Source organism: Psammomys obesus, unplaced genomic scaffold, assembly GCF_907164565.1.
Source record: "Psammomys obesus unplaced genomic scaffold, mPsaObe1.curated_primary_1811, whole genome shotgun sequence".
In the NCBI taxonomy this organism is placed as follows: Eukaryota; Metazoa; Chordata; class Mammalia; order Rodentia; family Muridae; genus Psammomys; species Psammomys obesus.
The window spans coordinates 1,487,496-1,512,296 of record NW_026592368.1 but is presented as its reverse complement, the minus strand read 5'-3'; the positions used below and the strand labels follow the sequence as shown (position 1 = coordinate 1,512,296).

Below are 24,801 nucleotides of genomic sequence, written 5' to 3'. Positions count from 1 at the left end.
GAAAAGATGCTTTTTGTTCGGTCTGAAATACCTGAAAATAACAGAATACAGGAGGAACTAGGAAAATGAAGAGGTGCCATGCTAACTCCTGAAAGTTGAATTTCCACCAAGTGTCACATTCTTGGAACATAACTTTGTAGTTATTCTCAAGTGCCTTCTTTTTCAACAATACATAAGACATTGAAGACATGGCATGCATGCTTGTGGGTGCTCGCGTTCCCCTTAACATTCACCATAGTCCACCTAAAGAGGAAAGTACACACCAACCCAGCCATACACCCTTCACTCTCCAATGGTAACCTGCCTACAAGATTTTCTGGTGCACTTGTGGCACAAATTTCATGGAAGTGACCAATTAATATTTGGTTGAGTTTCAGGAGGCCCACTCCATGAAAAGGAACCTTCATCCAACATGGCTTGGATTGCCAGGAGCCTGAGTCTACACAGGCCAGGGACATCAGAGAAATTTAAATGCTATAGTGGTGCTAAAGGAGCACAGCCGTACTCAAAGATCGGTGCCTTGCTCAGCCATCATAGAATACTTCATCCTGCAGCAGATAGGAACAAATATAGAGACCCACATCCAGTTGATACTCAGACAGTGAGAGGCCTTGGACCATTCCACTCTAAATGAGATGTCTCCAGCAATTCCCTCCCCTAAGGGCTCAAGGAACTCTGTGCAGAGTGTAAGCACCAAAGGGGATGAAGGACACGAGGGTAACAAGGCCTTGTAAACACAGCAGGACCAACACACATATGAATGCACCCTGATCCACAAGCTAGCTTTTCTATCACATTCCCCTGTCGGGGTTACCTTGCCACACCACAGGGCAAGAGGATGCACTGAGTCCTCATGTGACTTGATATGGTGGCATGGGTGGGTATACACAGGGGAGGGGATGATCCCCTTCTCTGAGGAGCCATGTGAGGGGTGGTAGGGGAAACAGGGTGAGTAGAACCAGGAGCAGAGAAGGGAGGGGTCTATGACAGGGATGTAAAATAATACTGCTGGTGTCTTAACAAGAATATGGAAGTATTTCTTCCTTTTCCTTTATGTGGAATACTTTGAAGAGTATTACAGTGAGTTATTTGAGACTCTTGTAGAATTCATGCTGAATCTCTAGAGATAGGCTTTTTTTTTCTTTCTTTTAATTGAGAGATGTTTAAGTTACCAGTTCTATCTTGGTTGTTATGTGTCTGTTTTAATAATTTATTTCAACTTGATTTAATGTTGTTAGATTATATACATCTAGAAGTCTACCCATTTATTTATTTATTTATCTATCTATTTATTTATTTATTTATTTATTTATTTATTTATTGCATTTAAATGCTTAGTTGAATGAAGACTTAAAATATGAACCTATGATTCTCTGCTTTCCTCAATCCATGTTGTAGTGTCTGTGAGATCAGGACTGGTGCAGTTGTCATGGACTTAAAAGAGAGCAGACAGGCATTTCCAAAAGCAAGATTTTTCTCTCAGACAGAACACTGATATGGTAGTCTTTTGAAGGGGGAAGTGGAGATTCTGTGCTGTAGTACCAGGGGATGGAGGTCTTAAGTAGCTTGAAGGGGAAGAAGGACATACTGTGGGGGTTCAGTGTATAAATTTTTGTCCTTAGTCCTGCCTTCTGTAGGTGGGTGTATTTATTTCTGGGTATTTGATTCAATTCCATTGACCCACAAGTCTGTTTCTCTGCCAGTACTATGCCATTGTTATTACTATTTCTCTATAGTGTAGCTTTAGATCACGGATGGAGATAACTTCAGAAGTTCCTTACCATACTGGGTTGTTTTAACTATTCTCTTTATTTTTTAATTTGATGTTGAGAATTGTACTTTCACGGTCTGTAAGGAATTGTGTTGTTGTTTTGATGGGATTTGCATTAATCTCTAGATTTCTTTTGGTAGTATGACCATTTTTGCTGTTATTCTTACTGATCCACAAACATGGAAAATCTTTTCATCTTCTGTTATTTTCTTCAATTTCTTTATTCAGAAACTTGAAGTTTTTTTCATACAGATCTTTCCCTGGCTTGGTAAGAGTTAAACTGGCATACTTTATGTTATTTGTGACTATTGGAAGGTTGTTGTTTCCCCAATTTCTTTCTCAGCTCACTTGTCTTTTGTAATACAGGAAGACTTCAGGTTTTTTTTTAGTTAATTTTGTATCCAGCAATTTTGCTGAAGGTGTTCATCAGCTGTACGAGTTCTCTGGTAGAATTTGTGGGTCCACTCATGTATACTATTATATCATCTGTGAATAGTGATTCACTAGTCATGTGTTATGTATTCAAATGCTATTTCAGTGCCTTGAGATCTAGTTACTGCATTGCCATGGACATTGTTATAATGTTTAACTATCTCCTGTAGCCATGGGGTGCGAATGAATATTCTTCAATTATCTATTACTGGATGATTAGTATGCCTATACCTGGGCAGGGCAGAAGGAGGTAGATGGGACTAAGGTTCTTGGGCTTTGGGCACAGAAGTATGTTGGGTAGAACGACAGGTACTGGAAGAGGTAGAGGAAGAAAGCAGAGAGTTATCACGGCTTTGCTTGAAAGAAGCACATGTTGGTATGGATGGAGGAAATGATACAAATGAGAGAATATGCAAGTGTTTATGGAATTATGGGTGAAAGGAAGCCTAGGTTGGGGCTTGAAAGTAAAGGTTGTTTAGAATGTTACTATCTACTTTGCAGGTGATATAAGGCTATTCTAAAATTTATCAGTTGTCTGTGTCTTTTATTGACTGTGATAGTGAGTTAATAAATATTTTTAGACTAACCACAACAAAGGTCTCTTTATGTAGCCCTGAATATCCTGGAACTCACTATGTAGACTAAACTTTCCTTGAGGTTGGAGATCAGTCAGAGTCTCCCTTCTAAGTGCTGAGATTAGAGACATGTGCCACCATGCCTGGACCTAATATTGTTTTGCTTATTTTAAAAACCAGTTTTGTGTGCGTGTGTGTGTGTGTGTGTGTGTGTGTGTGTGTGCGCAAACCAGTGAATTTAATTGGACTTATTTACAGAATCATGAGTGAGTGAAAAGTTATTTACATGACAATGAGCAACTCACCAATGGTTCATCACTGAAGATGATATCTTGTCATCCCCTACCACCATTTTTTTAAATTTTTTTCTTATATTGATTTATTTGTCAGAGTGGGACGTGTGTTCTGTGGCATGCATGTAAAGGTCAAATGGAAACTGTGACAGTCAGTTCCCTCATTCCAGCATGTAGATTCCAGGGATTGAATGGACCTCATCAGTCACCTGTATTACTGGGACATTGTGCTTTCCCTCTCCCAGGAACTAGCTGTGTGTCAATACTCAGGCAGTGTCAGGACCTTAAACTTCCTGCTAGAATGCAGACAGTAAAATTATCCACAGGCCTTGTGGAGTAACCCCAGCTTCAGTGAGTTCAAGAGTATAGAAGTCAGCATTTGGCTGCTCTCCTCTCTACTTCCTCACTCTCATGTTCTTTCTGCCCTGTCTTCCAAACATTATATGAGCCTTGGAGAATTTGATGTAGGTGCTTCATTAAATTCTTTTATTTATTTCTTTTAATTAATTAACTAATTTCTTCTTTTTACATCCCAATTGTAGCCTCTCCCTACCCTACTCCTGATCCCACTCTCCCTCCTTTCCCCACCCCATTCCCCTACCCTACTCTTCAGTAAAGGAGTGCCCCCTACCAACCCTCGCCAGCACATCAAGTTTCATAAGGACTGAGTTCATTCTCTTCCCCTGTGGCCTGTTGAGACAGCCCCACCAAACAGAAGTGATCAAAAAGCAGGCAATATAGTCCGTAGACAGCCTTTGCTCCCCTTACTAGGAAACCCACATAATGCATTGGCAACATTTGTATAGGGTGCCTAGTTCTTCATGGTCTTTCCTTGGTGCTTCAGTCTCCACAAGATGCTCTGGGCTCTGTTTAGCTGGCTCTCTTGGTCTTCTTGTGGAGTTCCTGTCCTCTCCAGATACTTCTATCTCTGCACACACACACCCCACTTTTCCACAAGACTCCTTATGCCTTACCCAGGGTTTGGCTGTGAGTCTCAGCATCTGTTTCTATCTGCTGCTGGGTGGAGACTCGCAGAGACAGCTATGCTGGGCACTTATTTGTGATCACAGGAGAGTATTATTGATAGTGTCAGGCATTGGTTGTAGATTCCCTCAATCTCTGCTCTATCTTTATCCTTGCACATCTTGTAGGTAGAGTAAATTTGGAGTCAAAGTTTTTGTGGGTTACTTGGTGTTCCCCTTTCTACAAGGGGTCCTATCTAGTAAGAGGATGTCCTCTTTAGTGTCCATAACCCATGCTACTAGGTGTCTCAGCCAGATCATCCCCATATCTTCCCAGAAGCCTCTAGGTTGTCATAGGTCTCGTGCTTGTCATAGATATGTCCCCACTCAGTTTCTTTTCTCTCTGTCCTCCTGCTTCTGCTCTCCCAAGGTCTGATCTCTGCCCTCATTTCTCTCTATGCTCCCTCTCCTAACTTGTTCCTTTTCTTCAACCACTTCTGATATCTATTCTATTTCCTTCTGAGTGTGATTTAAGCACCCTTCTTTGGGTCCTCCTTGTTACTTATCTCCTTTGGGTCTGTGAATTGTGGTTTGGTTATGCTGTACTATATGGCTAAAATCCACTTATAATTGAGTATACACCATGAGTGTCTTTCTGCTTCTCAGTTACTTCACTCAGGGTGACCTTTTCTAGTTCTACATTTTGCCTGCAAATTCCATAATACCCTAGTTTTTAATAGCCAAACAGTATTCCATTGTGTAAATGTACCACAGTTTCTTTATCCATTCTTCACTTGAGAGATATCTGGGTTGTCTCCAGATTCTGGCTATTAAGAATAAATCTGCTATGATCATAGTTGAATAGATGTCCTGATTGAATGGTAGAGCATGTTTTGGGTATCTACATAGGAGTGGTATACCTGGATCTTGAGATAGAGCTATTCATGATTTTTTGAGAAACCTCCAGATTACTTTCCAAAATGAATGTACAAGTTTACACTCCCACCAGCAATGGAGGAAGGTCCCTCTTGCTCCACATCCTCACCAACATGTGCTGTCACTTAAGATCCTAGCCATCTCATGAGTGTAAGATGGAATCTCAGAGTCATGTTCATTTGTATTTACCTCATGACTAAGGCCATGTGATCCTGAATGTACATAATGATGCCCTATTTAAATTCCTTATTTTCATTTGTTTTCAGATCAATGTATCAAACCAAGGCCTGGTTCACTCTAGGCAGTCAAAATACCATGGAGCTACATCTCAAGCCCTGATACTGAAATATTTTATTATTTTAAGATTAATTTCCAAATTCCAATGTTTAATTTTTAAAGATTTATTTTTACTTTAAAATATTTAAAGTAAAAATTTAATATGAATATTTTATTTTAAAATTATTATTAATTAATATTTATATTTAAACATATATTTTTATTACTATTAATTATACATGTGCATATGTGTGTCTGTGCACATGAGTGCAAATGAACTTGGAGGCCAGAAGCACTGGATTTTCCTTGAGCTCTAGTTACAGGGGGTTGTGAGCTACCCAATATGAGTGTTAGGAACCAAGTTAAGGTCCTCTGCAAGGGAAGTACGTGCTTTTAACTATGGTACCTTCTCTCCAGCTCCTCACAGTATTTTATATATTCGAAAATCACAGAAAATGGTATAGGCAACTCTCACACATGGACATTTAGACTTATCAAATTCCCACCTCTTATTTCTAGTTATGTCTTTCAGAATTGTTTTGTCTTGAATGACATTACATTTTACATTGAATGATATTACATTTTACAAAGACTTCATTTTGTCCGAGGTCAGAATCTGGGAGTTGCCCTGGGAACTCCTGTGACAGTGTGTTGTAAAACCAGAGTGAGGGTCATGCTCCATTAAAATCAAAGTCTGGGTGTGGCTCTCACTTGAGAGCCTGGCTTTGGATTAATCAGCTGTTTTCCTTGCATAAGCTGTTTGAGGGTCAAACACCTCTATTTGCCATCACAGACACAGAGATGATCCAGAATGTGCTAGTGAAAGAATCCTATTCTGCCTTCACAAATCGGCAGATGGATAACTTCTTTTTTTAATTAAAAAAATTTAAATGATCATTTTTGTTATTTTATTTATTTATGTGTATATGTTAATGTTATTTTTATAAAGCTGTATTTGTTACTCTTAGTTTCTCTCTAAATATAGACATCACACAATTCACTCTTTTATATTTCTTTAGTAATAAGCTTCACAATGCAATAGTTAAGAAGTTATTAATCTATTCCTAACCCTCTAAGCTAATTTGGCTTCCTCCCAGTGTACTTGCACTTTGTAGCTTTTTTTTTTGTAGCTCCTTCTATTCATGTCTCTTCAACCTATTCTTTGACAGCATCCCCTACTTCCTTTTCTAAATCCTCCTCCCCTGGCTAGTAGAAGTCTTGCCCCATTTTCTCCTATGCTCAGCAATGAGCTGTAAGCTTCTTTCTTGACATATCAGGGGACCATTGGGAGCAGTGTTTATACAACACTGAGACAGGAAATTCTCAGAACAAGGATGGCAACCAGATATGGGAGGTTACAGAAGTCAGCATTTGAATTACACAACAATCTTATGCCTACAGTTACATAGGTATGGCTATGTGAGTGAATGCCATGTGTGTAGGTTCCTGTGGAGGCCAGCAGAAGGTATGACATCCCCTGGAGCTGGTGTTGCAGACAGTTGTGAATTGCCTGACAGGGGTGCTGGGGACCAAGTCTGTATCCTCCAGAAGAACAGGAAGCACCCTTAACTGTTGAATCATCTCCACAGCCTCCCCTTTTCATAATTTAAACCTTTATATTTTACTTACTTAAAACGGAAATAAATATAGATTCACAGTGGCTTCCATAATAATGTACAAGCAGGATCTAGGTATTAATTTTGCTAATAGGAATGTGTTGAGTAAGTTTAAATATACTATGGTATTGTAATCTAGTTGTAGGTGGACACTTGTCATCTAGAGTAATTTACATTTCCCATTTACAAGTCCTTTTTATGTCTGTATGGTATTGATTTTTGTGGTGTCAAACATTCAGAATACAGAGAACCTCCTTGACCACACAGCTCCCTCAAGCTAGCCCATTAGCTGTTGTGTACAGCCTGTCTTCTCTTTGCCTTTTTTATCCATTTTCCTTCTCATGGATTGTGCTCTTAGGTGTCAAGTCTCATGACTGTTTACCTATCACATGCATGTAGATTTGCTCTTGAGATTTGATCTCAAATCTATGGTTTTATTTATGTTAATTTTTCTGTGCAGGATACTTCTTACTTAAATTTAATTTAAATTTATTTATATATTTATTCATTACAATTTATTCAATTTGTATCCCTGCTGTAGCCCCATCTCTCATTTCCTCCCAGTCTCTACACCCTCTTCTTCTTCCCCTATGCTCTTTCCCTAGTCCACTAATAGGGGAGGACCTCCTTTCTTTCTCTCTGACCCCTAGTCTATCAGGTCCTACCAAGGCTGGCTGCATCATCTTCCTCCATGGATAGGTGATCAAAGAGCAGGCCATTGAGTTCACATCAGAGTCAGCCCCTTTACTCTTTTCTAGAGAACCCACTTGGAAACTGAAGCCCTAATGGGCTTCCTCTGAAGAGGGGATCTAGGCTCTTCCCATGCATGGCCTCTCTCTTAAACCATGGCTATCTACTGTTTTATCTGAGGAAGCCTGTTGGTTCTCTCCTTACACACTGTGGGTCCTGGGTATCGAACTCAGGTTGTTGGGCTTGGCAGCAATCACCTTTACCTTTTGAGATTGCTTATTGGACCTCATTTAGTCTGTGGTCATTTAGTGAAGTTCGCTGAAGGCCTTGTTTGCAGATGCCCTTCATCATGTCAAGCTGTTTTCCTTTCTTCCTTTTGTGCTGAGTATTGTAGTTTAAGGGTGTGTTGAGGACTCCACATTAGTATAAAATATAAATATGAAAGATAGATGAAAGGTCCTATTAGGGAAATTTTTCTTTTTCTCCCTTTATCACTGTATAAAGAATTAAGGAAAAGGGATTTCTATAGCATTATTTCTAAACAAAAACAAATGATCCATCAATCAAACCATCCAGAGGCTAGAGTGATGTTTTAGTGGCTGAAAGCTCTGAAAGAGGATGGGAGCTTGGTTGTCTACATATCCAGCAGCTCACAACCAGCTGTATTGCCAGCTTTACCAGATCCAAATCCTTCCTCTGTCCTCTGAATACACTACACACATGTACATGCACTGTCACACACTCACACACACACACATACATGCATTCATAAAATAGTAAAACAAATTGTTAAAAACTCATACATCAAATCTTTTACATGTTACTGGCACCATCAATGGGAAAAGGGCCTGAGTTTGGATCCCCAGTATACACATAAAAGAAGGCAGAGCAGCATGCAAGTATGACTCCAGAGCTGTGCATAGGAACATGTAGATCCTAAGGGCTTGCATGCCAGATTATTCCAAACAAACCAGAACCTTCAAGATTCAGTGACAGACCCTGCCTCAGAAAAGTGCTGTAGAGAATTATAGAGGGAGATCACAGACCTCTGGTCTCCACATGACCACACATGGGCATGTGCACCAGCACTTACATGATACACACACACACACACACACACACACACACACATACACTGTTTATGTTATAAACACAGAACTGGAGAACCTCTGTGATGCAAAGTTCACTTTCTTTCTGTCTCCAAGCCATTTGCCATATGCACAGCATCTGCACCTGCTCCTTATTGTTCCTATCTTTCCCCTAACATTGGACCTAATTTAAATCTATAGAGAGATTTACATTTAAAAGAATCCTGGGATATAAAGGCTTGAAAACACAACAGGTTACCTGGTGAGCTCTGGATTTCTTATAGGCTGTGAGGAAATGCTGAAATTTTAAACTTTTTTTCTTTTGCATCCAACATTCAGTTCAGTCCATAGTAAACAGTATAACAGTAAACAGTGTAACAAATTGTAATATGGTGTTATCTGCTCAGCACTTTTGCAACCATGATGAATTCCATACTTACACAGAACCATTTTTTTTTTACTGTAGAATTTTGGCCCAGAGGGGATTATGAAAAAAAGCTGTCTTCTTCTCTGAGGATGACGAGTGGAAGAGAATCTGAGCCTTGCTGTCTGCCACCTTCACCAGTGGAAAACTCAAAGAGGTGACTGAAAGGACTTATGATTAAAATCTTTGTGTGACCTGATTCTCCACACTTAACTATGGATGCTTTTGTGCTTTGTGCTCAGATGTTCCCCATCATTGAACAGTATGGAGATATTTTGGTAAAATACTTGAGAGGAGAGGCAGAGAAAGGCAAGCCTGTCCCTATGAAGGAGTAAGTGGTAGTGCATCCAAGGTGGTTCTGGGAGGTTATCTGGGAGGATAACTTGGGCAGAGAGTCTTTTTCCTTGTGTATCTCACATGGCTTAGCTGCATATACTCTACCTTTAGATATTATGCATAGATTACATGTATGTGTATATTGTATGTATCTAATATATATATTAGATAATTACACAGTTTAAAAAGAAGAATCATGATGGTCTGAAAGTCACAAGGGTAGAGGGTGGGCAGGATGGGAAGGCACTTGGTCAATACTGAGGTGGCTTTGTTTCTCTTGTCCCAAAACTATGAACCATTTCAGGCTTCATGCTGGTTCCCATGTCTCTTCCTCCTCAGAGTGTTTGGGGCCTACGGCATGGATGTGGTCACCAGCACATCATTTGTAGTGAACGTTGATTCCTTCAACAACCCAAATGATCCTTTTGTGGAGAAAGCCAAGAATCTCTTAAGATTTGATTTTTTTGATCTATTGTTCTTGTTAGTAGGTATGTAGAAAGTTCTGTCTTTTGCTCCATTAGTCTTGTCTGTGGCTGCGTTTGTCACTTCTGCCCTTCTCTTTCACACTTCCCCACAAAATAGCTTCTCTACTGCAATGTAATTCAGTTGTCATGTAATTCGTTTTCTTAAAAGCACAATTCAATGCTTTTAGTGCATTCAAAGACATGTAGCCCATTATGTTTGTTTTATTCCTTTATTTTATCTTGAGACAGGATCTTACTGTGTATCTCTAGCTGGCCTGGAAATTGCTGTGTAGACCAGACTGGCTTTGAACTCAAAGTGATCCTCCTGCTTCTACCTCCTGAGGACTAAAGTGTGCACCAGCACTCCTGGCTTTGCTTTATAATGCTTTTATTTATTTTTGACTGTGTCATATAGGAATACAACATATCTTGATTAGACCCACCCATAACTCTTCCCTCCCGCTTCCCTCAGACACCCCAACATGTTCTCCTCCTTATTTCATGTCCCTTTCTGTGTTTTGGTAACCCAGTGCACCCAGTTACTGCCTGCTAGGATGGCAAACAGTATTACTGGCCTGATCTTATGCAGGTGTTTGGTCCATGAGTGGACCATGCCACATCTGGGATATGGCACTGCAGATGCCCCATTGCTGGCTCTTTCTTTCCACACCTTCTTTCAGGCCGTTTCTTGAGCCTTGAAGGGTGGGGTGTTGATACAGTTACTCCATTTAGGGCTGAGCAGTCAGCAGTCACTGATTCTCCATACTTTGATCACTTGGAAATCTGCATTGACTGAAGGACCACATGGCCCCTTGCCAATGAGGACTGTATAGTACATTGTTCTAGCTATGTTGGCTCTTTTGACCATCATCCTTCACCTACACCTAAGCCACCTCGACCTAAGCAACACCTGTTCACTATCTGTATATTTACATATCCTTGGCACTTCACATCAATGGGATCATAGGTTTTGGTCTCTGTGGCAGGCATCTTTTATATAGCACAATAGTAAATTAAACAAACATCACTACCTCCTGTGTCCATGAGCAAAAAATGCTCTGTATCTATTGATAGACATGAAGTTAGTTTCACATGTTTGCCATGAATTTTATTGCTATTAACATATGCATAGAAGGATATAGTTACTTTTTTATGTTTCATGGTATATATTAAGAATCATCATTGCTTAGATAAAAGGTAACCCTATTTTTAATTTTTTTGTGGGGAATTTTATTTTTAAAATTTAAAAATTTTATTTTTAAATTTTTATTTATATATTCACTTTACATTTTGATTATAGCCCCCATCTCTCTTTGTTGTCTCTGTCTTCTCACATAACCCTTCTTTTCATTCACCCACCTCCTTCTCCTTAGAGAGCAGTCATGTGGGGGCTGGGAATGAAGCCTGGGTTCTCTTCAAAAGTAGCCAGTGCTAACTTCTGTGGCATATCTCCAACCAGTGTGCAGTGGCCATATATGTGTGTGTGTGTGTGTGTATGTTTATTTATCTTTATGTACATATATGTGTATATTCTGGATCCATTTAACATGTTGCTTCATTTAGGGCTTTAATGCTTTTCCTTGTTAATTACATTTCCACACACAGATCGTGTGTCCTTTTCCCTACATTCCATTCTTCCTCCCTTACTATTATCCTCTTGGTCTCCTTTTAAGTATTATATGATAGCCACACTTATACCTGTTCACATATTTACATTTATTCATTACAGAATAGAACTGGGAAATGAAGGACATTATTTGATTTTCTTTCTTTCTGGGTTGTGGTCACCTGTTTTTGAGCTTGTCTTTTTATTTCTTGAGATAGGGTTTCTCTCTGTATCATCAGCTGTCCTTATTTGTGTGTGTGTGTGTGTATGTATGTATGTGTTTTTGTGTGTGTCTATACATGTTCACATTGCTTCTGGTTGTGTCCTTCCACAGTGTGGGATCCAGGGATCAAGCTGAGGTTTTCACACTTGCCTGCAGGATCCTTTATCTCAAAAGCTCCCAGTTTTTCTGTCTGAGTCTACAAGGACTACAGGAACAGAGTTCAATACAAGAGGCAGATTTGCAGCTCTGGCTGCTGCAAACTGCAGAAGGAGCAGTGTGGAGGTGACACAATGTAATCACAGTCACAATGTGAGAGCAAGATCAAAGGGAGAACAGATTCTGGCTGAGACACTGGCTTATTTGTATTGTGTTTTGACTTCTCTAGATGAACCTTGCATGTTCATTAAAACTTTTTTTTTTCTTTCTAGTACTCTTTCCATTCCTCAACCCAATATATGAGATGCTAAATATCTCCAGGTTCTCAAAGGATTCATTAGCATTTTTCAAAAAATTTGTGGACAAAATGAAGGAAAATCGCCTGGATTCAAACAAGAAGGTAAAAAGTGATGGTCTCATGGGAGGTTCACAGTTTGAAAACATGTTGGGCTGTGAGAATATGAGCTGTGTATTTCTTCATCTGTCAGTAAAGGTAGATAGAGAAGAGTCCATTAGACAGAGACAGAATATTTATATTTTCTGGGGGAGGAACAGTTGGAGTTTTAAATTTTTGATTGAGAATAAGCCAGGAAATAACCCTTAGCAATTTCAAAGAAAACTAGAGTGATAGGCATAAGAATTAAAAAATTAAAAGAATTAGTCACAGCACAAGACCTGCACAAAATCAAGACCATAAAACTCTAACATATATCAGAGGGAAACTCTCCAGGTTCTGCCCCTTTCTGACTGACTATTGGCAGTTAATAGTTGTGGATGGAGGCTGTGGGCACTGGAAGGATTCCCTTGTAGCAGTGGATGTCCCCACAGTCCTGCACATATGGGCAGCACTAGTTGGACTCAGTGGGTTATTAAGGAAGGAAGAAATGTTACATAGGATATAGAAGGAATTGGATGGAAGAAAGAATGGGGTGGATATGACGATATCCCATTGTGCACATGTGTGAAGTTCTCTAATAACAAATAAAAATGATTATTTTCCTGTCATTCAAAAGCATTTGCAAAGTATAATATCTACTGTTTAAAACTGCACCTATTTGTAATTTATTGTAAAAGTAGTTGATATAGTGGCTGGATTGCTTCCTGGTTTAGTCACTTGTGAGTTTGATCTTTGGTGACTCAAGTGACACTAACTATGCTTTTGAGTGTAAGGGAGTCACATACTCAGAAAAGAGAGAATTAAGTTTCTGCACTCCCGATCCATCTCTTACCTCATCAGTTGACCTTCTACATTTGTAAATACTCTTTCTGCTTCCAGCACAGAGTGGATTTTCTCCAGTTGATGATGAATGCTCACAAGAATGCCAAAGACACAGAGTCTCACAAAGGTAACCAAGGACTCCCTGGTCTATGCACAGGGAAGCTCTCTGGGAATGGGCATACTGCTCAGAAAATATGCAAGGAGGCTTCTGTAGGTAGAGGAATATTTCTGTCAAGTTGCTGAAAGGCAGACATGGCTATTCTCTTCATGGAATTTTCTGGAAGCACATGGGCATAACATTGTTCCAAACATGAAGGGAGTAGTCACAATGGAAGACTTCAGCTGTCTGTGTGTTACCCAGATCAGCATAGGTGCTGTTTCTGTCTTTTCTCCCACCCTGACTTGGAACTCAGCCTAGACATCTGAGTATAAGCATCCAGACAGAAGGCATGTACACAAACAGCACTGATGCATTCTGAGAGCCCCTGGTGTGCATGTGTTCTGTACCTTAATCTATGGTAGAAATTTATTTTTACTTTTCCTGATGAATAAGTAGCTTCTGAAGAAAGCCTCTTTGCACAAATTTGCTGCCTCTATCCATTTTTTACACACTAATTATTTTTATCTTCTTTGTGTGGCCCATGCATGTATGTGCATGAGTATGTACACATGTGCAAAACCCTAGTTGTGTGTGCAGATAACAGAGAAGGCACCAAGCATCTCACCTTTGCCTTATTTCATCTCATTAAACCTGGAGTTAGGCTGGCAGACAGCAGTTCCCAATAATACACAGCATTGGGATGACAGTGGTGTGCTGCCACACCTGGTTTTTCACATGGGGATAGAAGATTCAAGGTCCTCAAGTTTGTGCAATCAGTGTTCTTACCCATTGAGCCAGCTTTATAATTTCCCATTTGTGTTTATTTTCAAATTTAAAACCATCATTACTATCATGGTTGCAAAATGACAACATTCCAATTCCAGACTTTTTTTTTCCATGTGCCTTGCATTGTTACCTCTTTGCTTATTTCTAGTGCATACACTTGCTTGCATATATAACAGCATGATTTTATTTTCAAAGTCACTGATTTTTTACATATATTTCTCCCAGTTTGTCTACTTGAAAGCCTTTCATGTGATCAACTGACTTTAACTCCTTTCTTTTGTACCTCCTCTTCCTTCAAAAACAGTTTTTACATGGCCCTGTTTGAAGGTGAGGTTGACCTCACATTCAAGTTGTGCCTGAGAAGGCATGACTTTTAACTACTGAGATTAAAAGTCTGTGCTGGGGATTAAATCCAGGGCAGTCCACCTACTGAGCTACATATCCTCATCCATTCTGTTTCATTTTTGATTGCTAAAATAAGTATTAATTTTGAAAATAGTGACGGGTTGTGGGCTTATAATCCTGTTTCAGCATAGAAGCAACTACTTGGAAGAAAGAATTTACCAACAACAGAATCAGAGAATCGTAGCAGAAGATTTACAATTGCCTATAAATCTAGTTCCATGGTCTCCAATACCATCTTCTGGCTTACATGGGCACTTGTACATACGTGTGTAAACACATAAATAAAAATATTAAAAAATCTTAAGCTCAAGCAAGGGACTAGAATTCTGTTTCCTGTACCTACCTTTGACTCTTCACAACTTTCTACAAATTCTTCTCAAGGGTTTCAAATGCCCTTTTTTGGCTTCCATGGGCACACCCCCCCAGACACATCCCTCAAATATACATACAAATATACACACAATACATACGAATATACAAATATACATAAATGAAATAAATCTTTTTTGTTGTTTTTTATTATTAATTACACTTTATTCATTGTGTATCTTCCCATAAGCCCCTCCCTCCTCCCCTCCCAGTTCCACCCTTCCTCCCTCTTCTTCACGCATGCCCCTCCCCAAGTCCACTGATAGGGGAGGTCCTCCTCTCCTTCCTTCTGATCTTAGTCTATCAGATCACATCAGGGGTGGTTGCATTGTCATCTTCTGTGGCCTGGTAAGACTGCTCTCCCTTCAGCAGGAGGTGATCAAAGAGCAGGCCAATCAGATTATGTTAGAGGCAGTCCCTCTTCCCATTACTATGTAACCCACTTAGACACTAAACTGCCATGGATTACATCTGTGCAGGGGTTCTAGGATATCTCCATGCCTGGTACTTGGTTGGAGTATGGGTCTCTGGGAATTTTTGTGTTCAAATTTTCTGTTTCTGTTGCTCTCCTTGTGGGGTTAAAAAGAAAAAATCCCATGTCCTGAAGTTGCCCACTGGTGACAATAAGGAACATAGCACACACCTTGGGACAACCTGGCTGAAGTGCTCTCCCACATCTTTGCATGTGTCACATGGTTGTCACAGTGATAACAGGCTCAGTCAGGGTGACCGAACAGCTTCTCCATGTTTCTCTTTAGGAAAACTGGAGCCTTGTTTGTTTTTCCCGTCATTTCACCTGTGATTGTCCACCTTGATCTGACTTATCTGAGATATATTTTTTTAACTTCCAGCACTGACTGACATGGAGATCTTAGCACAGTCAATTATCTTTATTTCTGCTGGCTATGACACCCCCAGCACCACACTTTCCTTTGTCCTGCATTTACTGTCCACTCACCCTGATGTCTAGAAGAAACTGCAAGTGGAGATGGACACAGCTCTGCCCAATAAGGTGACTGGCTGGTCCTTGCAATAGGAGGAGAAAGGGGAAGGCTCAACGAAGACAGCTTCTCATCACATGCAATGGTGTGTGTGAGTGAGTGGTGTGTGTGTGTGTGTGTGTGTGTGTGTGTGTGTGTGTGTGTGTGTGTTTAGGTCACAGACCTAAAGGGGATATTTTTTAAAATTATTCTTCAACATGTTTTTTGAGACAGGCTCTCTCTCTCACTATACCTGAAGCTTATACATTTAGCTAGGGTTTCTGGCCAATGAGCACCAAGCCCTGTCTCTGTCCCCCAACGGCTTGAGTAATAGATGTGTGCCACTGTGTCTGGCTTTATGAATAATATATGTCTGAACCCAGGTCCCCAGGGTTGTGTAGCAGACACTTCGCTACTTGAGACATCCTCCCAGCCCCACGTGGTAGTTATACAAACTGCTGTGTAAGGCGCTGGGGGAATAGCACAATAGTTAAGAGCACTGGCTGCTCTTCCAGAGGTTCCATCCATATTTGAGTCCCAGCACCCAAATGGCAATTGCCAAATCTGTCAAACCCTAGTCATGGGACATCTGATGCCCCGTTTGGCTTCTGCGGGCACTGTACCCATGTGGGGCATATATGTATTCAAAACATATAGACACACATAATAAAACAATTTAAAACCATTTAAATGTGTTGTAAATGCTATCAAAAGCACTCTGAGATGCTGGGCTTTGCTCTGGAGCTGCAGAGAACTTACCAGTACAATGTAGACTGAGTAAAGTTAATCTAAAATCTCAGCACAAATCTTTTTCTTTCTACCCAGGTACCTCCCAGCTATGAGATCATGATGGACATGGAGTACCTGGACATGGTGTTGAAAGAAACCCTCAGATTATACCCAGTTGTTAATAGAATTCAGAGGGTCTGTAAAAAAGATGTTGAAATCGATGGTATGTTTATTCCTAAAAGGTCATCTTATGCTCTTCACCATGATCCACAGCACTGTCCAGAGCCTCAGGAATTCCACCCTGAAAGGTACCAGAATTCCAGGAGTGGGAACCCACTCTGAACTATGTTGGTCTTACACACTATGGTGTCTCTTATAGGAAGATGGTCTAGGTATGATTTTGCATCCATCTGCATTCTGTGATGAGAATGGCAGAGAAAGGGAAGAGAGGAGAGGGAACATGAGATGGATAGAAAATATGACAACCTAAATACAGAATGCTTTTTTTTCATTCTTTAAGCAATAAATGAACAACTTAAGTGTGAGGCAGGAACCCACTTTTCCTTCAATCTAAATGATGTGTGCTTTCCAGACTTGGAATGCCCAATTATCTTGAATGAATTTTTAGTGTTTAAAGGTGTATTTCCTTGTTTATTCTTTTTCTTTTATTATTTTTATTCTTTGAAAATTGGGTGAATGTATAATGTGTTTTGATCATTTTCACTTCACATTATCCTGTCACTTTTCTCCCCTAGTCATGTTGAATCTCAGCTTATCCTCAATAATTCTTCTACTTCTATGTCTTTTAATTTTCTTATGACTCATAAAATTAAGTATGGTAAGTGTAGGAGCTGTTTACTGGAGAATGGGCAACTCACCCATGGGTACATTACTGAAGAAAAACTTCTCCCTCCTCTAGCATCTATTAAATGGCAGTAGCTTCATACGGATGTGGAGTACCATGAACTCTCTTTCCCATCTGTGATGGATTATTGAGAGGTCTAGTCTTCTGTAGTTATCTGTGAGTTCATGAATGCAATGGCATGCTATGTCCAGATGATAATATTTCACAGCACCCATTTCATGATGTGGCTCTCAAGTTTCTTCTGCTCCCTTTCTGTGATGTTCCCTGAGCCTTGGAGGACGTTAAGGACTCCACCATCTCTTATTCTCAGCACTTTGAGCAATCATGAGATTCTATGTTAACTGTCTCCCACTGCAAACAGAAGCTCTTTTGACAAAGGCTCGTATCAACCCTAATTTTTGTGTCTAAACATAAATATTTAGAAGGCAGTCTGATACAATGTCTGCTGAGCAAAGCATTAGTAGTAAGCTCTCCTCTAGTACCTGTGACATCAGTAGCCAGATTTACAATACCAGACATAAATTTCCTCTCAAAATTGGACCACCACTATAATCAGAAAATGGTTCTTCTATCTACCCATATCACCACGATTAAACTAGTGGACACATAAGATTCATTTATTTCAAATAACATTTGTCTCATTTTAACAATATGGGGACTCTGATAAGGCAAGTGGAATGGAAAGGACCTTTAGTATACAATTCTCAGAGACAAATACCTGCAAGAAGAACTTCATGGAACATATCCAAAACTGTATGCTGCTGGATAGATGTTGAAAGGCAATTTCACATATGTAGCCATTGTGATTTTATTCTTTTTTTAACTTGTCACCTACTGTTGTATCTTCATGTTTAGCAAAGACAAGGGCAACATTGATCCTTATCTATACCTGCCCTTTGGATATGGACCCAGAAACTGCATTGGCATGACGTTTGTGCTCATGATTATGAAACTTCCTATCACTAAAGTTCTGCAGAACTTTTCCTTTGAGCCTTGTAAGGAAACACAGGTGGGAGAGAAAACCATCTGTATAAATGAAGTTTTACAGGAGGCACTTTTCTAACAGAGGTTCTGTGTATAAACACAAATATGCTTTTATTTGAGGTTTAATACTTCTTTTTCTGGCCAAATGAGCTATTTCTATCCAGAAAATAGTTAAGGGGCCTTTTGTTCTGTGTTTATATAAAATGCAACTGTAGCGTTATAAAGAGTCAGTGCAGGCCAATGTGACAGAATTATATGCATTTTATTGAAGTTCTTGTCATGTCCATTGGAAATTGGGTGTTATGTGTCACCAGGCAGCGCAATGGTCATTTTTTTTCAGTGTTTGTTGAATGGTTAACTCTTCTCCCAGATCTCACACAAGGCCTATTCTTGCAGTTTTTCAACCTTTGGCTGTTCATTAGAATCAATGAGGAGCTTTAAAACTCATAGGTGGTGTCTAGATATTTCTCAGATGGCAAAAATACATGAACTAGCTGTGGTGTTGCATACCTATTATCACTGCACTAGAGGGTAGAGGATAGAAATTCAAAGAATCCTTGGCCACTTAGTAAATTTGAAGCCAGCATGGGCTATGTGACACCCAGTCTCAAAAGTAAAAACAGAAACTCATGATGGCTGGTCATTTCTGAAATCCCACAACAACTCGCCCATAGTGTGGCTTCAAAAGCTCATCTCTGACTTCCCATGTGATGCCAATTTGAGAATTAATATCTCAAAATAGAATTTCTGGGGCTCATGAGATGGCTCAGTGGTAAAGAGCATTTGCTATTCTTGCAAAGTACCTGGGGTCAGTTTCTAGCACCCACATCATAGCTAACAACCAATTGTCACCCCAGTTCCAGGGGTTCTGATGTCCTCCTCTGGGATCTTTTGAAAGTGCACATGTGCTATAGATGCAAATGTGTAGGTAAACACTCCTATACATAAAATATAAACCTTAAAAATGGTGGTGGTTATGATGAACTCTATCCTTATGGAGGACATCTAGATGATTCTGCATCATTTCCCAAGAGCTCTGCTCCAGAAGACAGGTAGTTGCCATATTTCCTGAAACAATGTATTTTTTTCCTCCTTATTCTGCTTGCATAGTTCAAGTTCTCATTCACTCCCCAAATGAATCTTCCCCTTAGTTTTCCATCCTCATTTACTTTCTGTTCTACTTTTGGCTTCTTCAAGCTGTTGTCCTCACCTATGGTGATCCTTTGTCATTAAAACGTCCAGTTTGGTTATGTTTATTTTCTGTGTATTGAAGGATACCCGCTCTCTTTTATACATCACCTCAAATTATTCCTTCCACAAACTTGAAGTTGTTCTTTTAAGGGAGTTTGAACATTGAAAGCTTTTGTTAAAAGGTTTAAAATATGGCTTACGGTTATAATACGTTTCATAAAAGCATTAATTAAAAATTAAAAGGTATATTTGGTATATATATTTCTATGCACATCTTTTTTGTATGCCTCCATGGAAGACCTAAGTATAGTAACAAAAGTTTTAATAGTGTAAGGTAACACATTTAGAGAATGTGTTTATATTTTTCTGAACAACTTGTTTTTGTTTCATGTGAAGGGATAGCTAAACTTTACAGGACTTGTTTATTTGGAGTATAGCTCTTTTTTCTATTAGTTTTACTTCTGGACAAATAGAGGCATGGAAGTGTTTATTCTTTGATTTGTGACTTAACGTGGTTGTATATCTACACAAAACTTCCCTCATTTTAGTACTTCATCGCTAAAGCATTTAAATCATGAACAATGATTAGACAGACAGAAAGGGTTCAGTTTTGAGATACCATGGCACACCTGGCAAGGGGCAGGTGCTCTAGCAAGCTCCAGTGATCTGAAACTTGACATTTCTTTATCTCCATGACAACTTTGTTTACCTTCCTTTTCCTGCAATTGAGGCTTTCCCCGGGTTCCATTCATTCTATCCTCTGAAGCCATGAATAGATGCTAGCAAAGCCAGTAATGTCAGTGTCTCCTGAAGATGTGCCCTTAGTGGCTCAACTGTAGTGCTGACATATGACCTAAGAGCTTAGGACTGTTTATAGATTTGAGGTGTATACCCTCAGGATTACCCTGTAAGTTTCAACAAACCAAAAATAGCTTTTCAATACTTAAAACAATAGTATGACACATTAACTAAAAATTAGAATGAAAACATTAAGCTTAGCTGTTTTACTTTAAATCAGCACAGAACAGAAATAATATAAATCAACAAGAATTTTCTTGGGCCTGAAACAAGAAGATAATCAATCAACATTTTACCCAAAGCATGTTTCAGGAATATGAGGTCAAAATATATGATGATAATGTAGCTTTTATGTTTCTGCAAAGCCTTATTATGCTGATTTTTTTAAATTTTCTTCTGGAGTTGTTTTGGCTCACTTATTGCTTCTTAATATTTTTCTCCCACTGTTGCAGATACCTTTGAAATTAAGCAGAGGACTACTTGTTCAACCAGAAAAAAACATTTTTCTGAAGGCTGTGTCAAGGGATGTAATCAGAAATGGAGTGTGACTTTCCCTCAAGGAGTTCTGATGTGCTCTTCAGGAAGGTGGTGTCTTAAGAACATTGGGCTCTTTAATTTTCATCATGACTAAAACCAAGATGAAGATATTGCTTAATATACTGGCCCTGATTTAGTACATCCACTGAGCTTTCTCTGTCTATACAGAGTTCCATATCATGTAAAGGAGATGACTAAGTCAGTGACAGAACAGCAAATTCATCTTGCTGGTTCTCATGGGATCATCTCCATCCACATCTGGTTGGTTCCATCAATTTCTTTTGAGCTATTTTGAGACTAACCAAGTATCTGTAATTTGATCAATAATTTTTGATGAAAATATGAACTACTGTGATAATTCAAATTGTAAAATCTATGTAAGATGTTTTAGTTGCATTATTGTACAAGAAAAGTTATACTGAAAAAATAAATGCACATCTCTTTCAAAAAATCTTTGATAGCTTCATTCAATGTCTTTTAATCATATTAATTCTTTTTCTTCAACTTCTATATTCTTCCCCACCTCTGTTCTCAACTACCTTTACATTCTCTCCCACTGTTTTAGAGCAAAACAAAGCAAAATAAAACAAAAACTGACCACTCAAGGCCATAATCTGGATTTAGGAGCCAGACTATGATGCCAGTGTTTTTCTAAGGCTGGCCTTTTAGTCAGCCTTAGTCAGTTGTTACATTAACCAAGTAACAACCAGGTAACAACCAGGTAACCAGGTGTAGGAAGCAAGGGAATACAGCATTAAATTATTTGACTAGCTAAACATCATAGATTTTGTTATAAGTGTTTGTTCCAAGTGTACTGTAGCTAGACAAAACTGTTGAAGGTCCTTGGCTGGAATTTAGTGTAAAGGAGCTCTTAGGGCCTTTTCAGGTTTCTGGGAGTAAGTAACATAGCATAATGTTATGCTCTTCACTCTAACAGAATATACATTTATCTTTAACTCAAACAGCCCATGCATCTATCTTCCACTGTATTATTCTAAGCAACAAGTATTGAACTGTTGAATTCTATCCTGGTCTCAGAAATGTAGGGGCATTAGAATTTGAACTTAATTTCACCCTATTATAAACATGGAGAAAAGGAGCCAAAATGGCTTCTGATATGCTAAAGACTACAGCAGTTGTTAACAAAGAGTGACAGTTACAACAGAGGTGAGAGATATCATGCCTGAAAAAGATAAATGGCAACTTTTAACTACTTCTGCCAATGAATAAAAAGTATTACATGGGGCTGGAGAGATGGCTCAGAGGTTAAGAACACTTGCTGTTCTTCTGAAGGTCCTGAGTTCAATTCTCAGTCAACCACATGGTGGCTCAGAACCATCTATAGTAAGAGCTGGTGTGCAGGCAGAATGTTGTATAAATAATAAATACTTATTTTTTAAAAGGTATCAGATTTGTAATGAAACAGCAGAAATTAGTCCCACCACTAAGGACTTGAGAGATGCAGAAGTATGTTTCCCAACACATCTACCTTTAATTGGGCTCCCATGGAAGATGGCAGGTGGATCTAGAAGAATGAAAGCTGATTATCTAAAATTCAGTCAGGTAGTGACTCTTATTACAGCTGCTGAACTGATGTTGTGTCCTTCTTTGAGAAAATTAACACATATGATATATGGTATGCAGCTGTTGATGTAAGAAATGTCTTGTACGGGCTAGAGAGATGGCTCAGCAGTTAAAGGCTAGGTTCACAACAATAAATATAAAAATGCCTTGTTCTCAGTACATGTACACAAGGACCATCAGTAACAAGTTGTTTTCTGTTGGCAAGGTAAGCAGTATACTTTTACAGTTTTGCCTCTAGGATATTGCAATTCTTCACGCCTGTGTCAATATTTGGTTATTAAGGATCTCTGTAATCAGTCTTTTCCATAAAATATCCATTGGTCTACTATAGTGATGGCATTGTGCAAATTGGATCATGTGAGCAGGAGGTAGCAAACACTTTGGATCATTAGTAATATGTATACACATCACAGGATGGAAATAAATCCAACTAAAATAAAGAGCCTAGCTCACTGAAGTTCTTAGGAGTCCAGTGGTTTGGGTCAGGCACACTTATTCCTTCATAGGTGAAAGGTGATTTATTGCGCTTGGCTGCTCACACCACCAAGAAAGAAGGACATCATCTGGGAAGCCTACTTGGTATCTGAAGACAGTACTTTCTTCCCTTGGGTGTGCTATTCTCGCTTATATTCCAAATGACTTAAAAAGGTGCTATATTAGTGTGAGGCCCAGAAAAGGAAAAGGCTCTTCACCAGATCCAGGCTGTTATTCAAGCTTACCTACCACTTCAACTATATGATCAAGCAAGACCCAATGGATCTTGAGGTATCAGTGCCAGATAGGAATATCATTTGGAGACTAATTCCTAACTTGTGTTCAAGACAGAGTTTCTCTGTATAATCTTGGCTGTCCTGGACTTGTTGACTTCAAACTCACAGAGACCTACCTACCTCTGTCTCCTGGAATATTGGGATTACAAGTGTTCACCACTATGCCTGGCAACTATAGCTTTATAAAATTAATTGGGCAATGTTCCTTCTGTTTCTATTTTGTGGTATAATATGAAGATTCTTGACATTAGCTCTTGTATTTGTTGTTTTGTTCTCTTTGTTTCTATGTGGTTGATTTCAGCCCTGAGTTTGGTTATTTCTTGCCTTCCACTATTCTTGGATGTGATTGCTTCTTTTTGTTTTAGAGATTTCAGATATCCTGTTAAGTGACTAGTATGAGATCCAGTTTCCTTTAAAAAATATAGGCACTTAGTGCTATAAAGTTTCACCTTAGTACCACTGTCATTGGGTCCCAAATGGTTGAATATGCTGTGTATTAATTTTTATTGACTTCTAGGAAGTCTTTTATTTCTTTCTTTATTTCTGGTCTGACAAATTTTTCATTTAGTAGAGAGCTGTTCTGTTTCCATGACTTTGTAAGCTTTCTATTGTTTCTGTTATTGTTGATACCCAGCTTTAATTTGGGCTGGTATGACAGGATACAGGGAATTATTTCCATTTTCTTATACCTGTTCTGATTTGTTTTGAGTCTGAGTATGTCTTCAATTTAAGTAAAAGTTCCCAGAGGTGCTGAGAAAAGGGTGTGTGTCTGTGTGTGTCTGTGTGTGTGAGTGTGTGTGTGTGTGTATGTGTGTGTGTGTGTGTGTGTGTGTGTGTTGGTGAGTGGGTGACTGTGGGTGTAAAATGTTCTATAAATATCTATTAGGTTCATTTGGTGTAGAACAGCTAAAAACTCCAGGGAGAGCAAAAAAGACAAAGAGAAGGATGGGGCAGAGGGAGAAGGAGAGGCAGAAGCAGAGGCAGTAATAGAGACAGTTTGCAGGGACAGAACTTGAGGGAAGACAGAATGATCCAAAGAGTGAGGAGCCAGGAGATTAGAGCACATTGCTGAAGTTAGTTTGAGGCCCAAGTAGAGCAACTCAGAGGCCAAGAGAAAAGCCCAATTGAATGAGCCTGCTGGGAGGGGATTTAGAACCAGAAAAGCTGAGTTGAACCAGCCAGCCCATAGGTCAGAGAGAACAAGAAATGATGAGCTTATATAGCAGTAAATCTCAGATACTGAAAACATTCTAGGCCTTAGTTAGATTGTATGGAGGCTATAAGTTTCCAGGAGTAGGCCTAGTTTAGCAAAGAAGGCAATTAAATTCTCAGACAACAAATAAAACAGGTCAAAAAAGTTGCTTTTACAGAAAGGTTCTATGCCCAGTACTGGATGAAAAAGTAATAGTTAGTCTCACTCAGATGTGAACTATGTAAGCTACAATAATGACCAGCCTGAAAGTTATGCCCACTGGGGCAATTGGGCACAAATGTTATGGAAATAACCAATCACTTTTTAAATTGGATTTTATGCCCACTCCATAAGATAGATCCCATGCTGCCATACTGTCATTGAGGCCACAAACCAGAGAGCAGATAAATCATGAGCCATAGAAGAAACCCTACTACCATTAAC

At 39.2% G+C, this 24,801-nt stretch overlaps 1 protein-coding gene across 1 annotated transcript; it reads left to right on the top strand.

The window, feature by feature from the left end:
- The first annotated feature begins 412 nt into the window (after window positions 1-412).
- On the top strand, window positions 413-20,822 carry LOC129681276 (cytochrome P450 3A2-like). The gene is given in 12 exon segments (XM_055613181.1): window positions 413-601; window positions 5,984-6,100; window positions 7,758-7,771; window positions 9,121-9,220; window positions 9,306-9,394; window positions 9,739-9,887; window positions 12,121-12,248; window positions 13,125-13,194; window positions 15,579-15,739; window positions 16,533-16,761; window positions 18,162-18,310; window positions 20,727-20,822. Coding segments are annotated over 12 exon segments (1,491 nt in total).
- The last annotated feature ends 3,979 nt before the right edge of the window (window positions 20,823-24,801 follow it).